Source organism: Hypanus sabinus, chromosome 10 (genome assembly GCF_030144855.1).
Source record: "Hypanus sabinus isolate sHypSab1 chromosome 10, sHypSab1.hap1, whole genome shotgun sequence".
Taxonomy (NCBI): Eukaryota; Metazoa; Chordata; class Chondrichthyes; order Myliobatiformes; family Dasyatidae; genus Hypanus; species Hypanus sabinus.
In genome coordinates this window covers 90,291,283-90,296,007 of record NC_082715.1, presented here as the reverse complement: position 1 = coordinate 90,296,007, position 4,725 = coordinate 90,291,283, and the positions used below count along the sequence as shown (strand labels likewise).

The following is a 4,725-nucleotide window of genomic DNA, read 5'->3' as shown; positions in this document are numbered from 1 at the left end:
TCATTATTTTTAAATGCTTTTACCAATACATATTAAACACAAAATATTCAAACTATATACACCCATATATGGTCAACAGAAAAAATTAGAAGTCAATACAACGTCCCCTTCGTTCCCAGTCTCCATAGCGAGTGGGCTCTGGGCCTCTTGGTCCGTTCTTTTCCTTTGTAACCGGATTGATGTCATCAGGAAACCCTAGGAAAAAAGAACGTCAGCTGCTTAATTTCCTGTTGTGTAGAAAAAGCAGTTCTCCTGAGAGTGGATGTACCAACTAGTGATATGACAAATCAGGCAACATTACAGCCTAATTTCTATTTTAGATTCAACCAAAATATTGAGGTGCAATCATTAAGGAATTCACAACCAACTAAGAGTTTGAGAGTTTAAGGTGTAGTGCAACAAAATGTGAGATCTGATGATAAATGCAGCATTGATCACAAAATAGCAATAATGGTCATTTCCTAATTCTGATAAATGTTCATGTTCTGGTTTGTAACAGACCCACATTTGGCCATGTCAGCTATATCCTTTTTGCATACCCATAGAAAATACTAGTCCATTTTTATGTTCCTTGACAGTTTACTCTCACATGTTCCATTGCTCTGCAAACCCACCTATTAGCAGAGTGCTCTCCTAGCCCTATCATGCCCATATATAACTGCAAGATGGATTTTGATCTTGCCTTAAAAAGAGCCTCCTGACTCCTGCTAGCATGGGTTATTACCCTCCAAGTCACATTGTGCAATAAGGGTCTTTGTCTCTACCACCCTCTCAGAAAGAAGGTTCCAGTCCAGCACTCCTCTCCAAATGGAAAACATCATCCTGGTATATTTTCTAATCTTTCTACCAATTTAAATCATCCCCTTTTTTGACACTTCTACAGAGGGCAAAGATTCTCATCTTCTAAGCCTAGCATTCTTATTATATAAGGACCTTGCTTAAGTACCCCCTCATCATCATCTTGTTTACCAGAGTAAATCATGTGCATCACCTAGCTTGTGGGTTCTGGGATGGGATTAATTGCTCATTACATAAAACACAGATCAGACAAGAGGTAAATATGTCTTTATTTTATTCTTGGCAAATATTCACAGAACATAAATAATTTACACAGCTCTGTTCTGATTCACAAACAACAATAGCACTAACACACAGGACAAGGGAGGTTACAAGCACAGTTTTGAGCTTCTGGCCCCTGTGGTGAGGTAGGAAATGGAATAAAAGGTACCTTGAAGGGTGGGGCTGGTGCAGCATTAGCTATACTTAGCCAAGCTGCTTTCACACATGCATAATTGCATTGGCGTGGCACTTTCACTTGCTGTTGATGCAGACCAACATACATGGGACTTCAAATTCTTTTTGTAATTTACTTCACTTTTCATAATTTTTCACAATTTATTAATAAACTTTGGCATTAAATAAAGATCAGTGCTAGGACAAGGACTCACTTTCCAGGGTATCTCCTCCCAAAGGATCCTGTTGTGGATGATCAAAGCGACCAACAGGTGTTTCAGGCTTTTTTAAAGGCTTCTTTTTCAGATTCTCTTGACTTCCAGCTTTGGAGCTGGATGATCTCCAGGAGACAAAACCTGTATATGGAAGAACACCTGCATCAAACAATGTACACAGCATGGAAACTAGCCCAATGGCTCACTGAGGTCTTGCAGAAAATAAACCACCCATTTACAACAATCCTACTTTAATCCCATTTTATCTTCCTCAGATTGATTGGGGGGAGGGTACATATAGCATAGAGATTAGCACAGCGTTTTACGGTACCAGTGATAGGTTCAATTCCCGCCGCTGCCTGTAAGGAGCTTGTATGTACTCCCCATGACCATGTGGGTGTGGGTTTCTTTCTCCGGGAGGTCAATTTGTCACTGTAAATTGTCTTGTGATTAAGCCAGGGTTAAATTGTGGGGGTTGACAGGTGGCGCAGCTTAAAGGGCCTTTCCAAGCTGCACCTCAATAAATAAATTGTAAAAGCTAAGTACAATTCAGGGGCAATTTACAATGATCAGTTATCCTCCTAGCCTTTGCATCTCTGGAACGTGGGAGGAGATCCACACAGTCCATGTTGACAGAAGGTTCGAGTTCCAATTACCCTAAATTAAGACTGGAGTTCAAGGCCTCATGTTTGAGTTCTGCCATTGGCAATACTTGCGGGCTGCTCCCAGTACACCCTTGGATGCATTGGCTGTTATTGCAAACGCATGTGACAAATAAACTCGAATCTGTCATAGAGTATCCAAAATAGATTATTAAAGTACACATATGTCACCAGATACTACCCCAAGAATCATTTTCTTGCAGGCATTTAAAGTAGAACAAAGTACAATAGAATCAATGAAAAACTACATACAACCAAAGATTGACAAGCTTCTCACAAACAGCACCTTGTGGCATGAGCAAATTTAACAACCAAAGGGTGGCACACCTCACAGCTCCACTTACCAAAGTTTAATCTGGACCTATAATGCTAAATGGAGTTTACAGGTTCTCTCTGTCACATCACAGGTTTTCCTCAAATGCTCCAATTTATCTCCTCACATCCTGAAGATGATGAATTAAATGGCTGCTGCAAATTGCCACACCTGTTGCAATCTGAGGGTAGATGAGGGACATGTTGGGAGGTGCAGAGAATAAAAATGGACTGCTGTGGTAATTACTGCAGTATCACAGGAACTCCCAACTTCATGTGTATGTTTATTAACCGATGCAAGCAACTTGGTCATATGTGTTTTCATAATAAAATTGAAAATAAATGAACACAATTAGTTTATTCCATTACTTATATCATATCAGCAGCTATCATTCACTTACAAATATAATTCATGGGGTTTATCACATACAGTATTTCAATGTTTGCAATAGTAAGTACCTAAATTGTAGTCCTTCCTGATACTTTATTTACTGTAAAATCACCATTTTCTAAAACTCACAGCAATTACAAATTTAAAAACTTAAACTCTACAACTAACCCTATATGCTAACTCTAAAAACTGCATTCCACCTCCTGCGGTGCCCTCTGGTCTCAGAAATCCTTCAACTAAGCAGTGTGAAAGAGGTGCAAGTGATTAGCCAGAGCCGCTCCCTGGACCTGTGATCGGTCATTTTGTCCTGGCTGGGGACCCTGACAACTGGGAGGCAATACCACCCTCACTTCCTCCAGGCGTCCTAAGGTTCACCAGAAATTGAGCAGTCACTTCAAAAACCCAAACAAGGGTTGAAGCCTTTCACACAAACTTACCGGTAATTCCCACTTTTGCAACAGGGGAATGAGGTAGTATAATCGGAATGAATTGTTACAGTTACAGAGAAAATGCAGCACCAAATTCCCTCAACAACTGTTTTGAACCAGCCGCACTTCCCACATTTTAAATGGTGTGTATTTGCACATGGGGATGTAGAGGCAGAGTTTAGGTCAGGAATCAATTTCTCAATTAGGGCCATATTAATAAAAATGTGAGAATCTCATTCTCGACTAAATTGGGATATTGCTTCATACACATTAATTAATGGCTTACACTCTGCTAATGGGGGAAATCTCCCCAAACCTCACCTACAGGAATCACAACCACCCCTCAGAGCAACACTACCCTGTCAGTAAATCCCCAGATTTCGGGCCTCAACAGGCCGCAATACGTCTCCAAGCCGCAGCGTTCCCCCTGCTTTAGAGCGGCCCTTACTCACCCTGCCGGGACACGACACTACGCCGCACCGCTAACACAGTCCCCAAAACCCGACACCCCGACATTGCGAACGACCTAAGCCTGGGCCCGCGAGGGGGCGGAGCGACTTGAAAATACTGCGCATGTGTCCGCCCGAAAACGCGCACGTCACGGTCCGTTATTGGTGGCCGGGGATAAGCCATGTGTAGCTGTGCGCGAGAGCTTGCATTGTCATTAGCAGAGTGGCGCAGCGGAAGCGTGCTGGGCCCATAACCCAGAGGTCGATGGATCGAAACCATCCTCTGCTAGGTTGCGTTTTCTTTTTAATCGACTGAGCAATAGGTGAAAAACGGTCGCCCTTTATTATAACAGAGTCGTGCTTCTCACAGTTAACGTTCAATAACATTTATGCAGAGCCATCGGAGATCTTGACTATTTTTTAAGCAAGGCCATATTGATTTTAAAAAATTCATTCAATATCACAGACTAATTTTCGGCTAAATTGGTACCTTGTTTCCTGCACGTTAATGGATTTAGCTCTGTTAATTTTTCTTTTCATTCTCTTTGATTCTAACCTTTCCTGCAAGAACATTTCTCCGATCACCTTTCCTTCTCAGTTTCTGTCATCTCCCGGTGCTTCTGTTTTCCGTTCTGTCCGAACTATCTCTTCCTGGTGGTACAGTACTCCTGTTGTTGAGAATGAGTTCTCTTGGTTTAGACCGACTGAGGATCAAGGACCAACAAGGAGGTGTGTGAAGGGGAGCCTTCAGTATGTGATGTTCGCATGAAGTCTGCCCCCACCTTGCAGTCAGAATTTGCAGATTAGGGAAGGTGAATAACTGAAATGTATTTTGTAGATTATTCACACAGCACCCACTGTGTAGGATTGAGGACAGGGGGGGTTTGTGACGAGTTAATTCAGCAGGGTAAATAACGTCTGACTTTGTAGGTAAACAAATTTGTCAGCGGTTGTATTTCATTCCTCATTTGTATATGCTTAAATCCGTAACACAAAATGGCGTTGGCTTGGAATGTGGGAATACTTTGAGAAAGT

General features: G+C 41.9%; 1 protein-coding gene and 1 non-coding gene across 2 annotated transcripts; one reads left to right on the top strand and one right to left on the bottom strand.

The window, feature by feature from the left end:
• LOC132400851 (succinate dehydrogenase assembly factor 4, mitochondrial-like) lies at positions 1-3,819 on the bottom strand. The gene is made up of 3 exons (XM_059982300.1): positions 3,694-3,819; positions 1,449-1,589; positions 1-195 (listed from the first exon to the last, which is right to left on the bottom strand). Exons 1-3 carry the CDS (start codon positions 3,755-3,757, stop codon positions 86-88), a joined length of 315 nt encoding a protein of 104 aa, XP_059838283.1. The 5' UTR covers positions 3,758-3,819; the 3' UTR covers positions 1-85.
• An 88-nt stretch (positions 3,820-3,907) lies between these two features.
• Positions 3,908-3,979, top strand: trnam-cau (transfer RNA methionine (anticodon CAU)). The gene has a single exon. It is a non-coding gene; the product is annotated as a tRNA-Met (tRNA).
• The last annotated feature ends 746 nt before the right edge of the window (positions 3,980-4,725 follow it).

Excerpts from the sequence above, each read along its gene's own strand:
- LOC132400851 (XM_059982300.1), bottom strand. The coding sequence starts at position 3,757 with ATGTCGGGGTGTCGGGTTTTGGGGACTGTGTTAGCGGTGCGGCGTAGT. Across the intron at positions 1,590-3,693 it reads TAGTGTCGTGTCCCGGCAGG|GTTTTGTCTCCTGGAGATCA; the intron begins GTGAGTAAGGGC and ends TTCCATATACAG. Across the intron at positions 196-1,448 it reads GGGAGGAGATACCCTGGAAA|GGTTTCCTGATGACATCAAT; the intron begins GTGAGTCCTTGT and ends CTTTTTTCCTAG.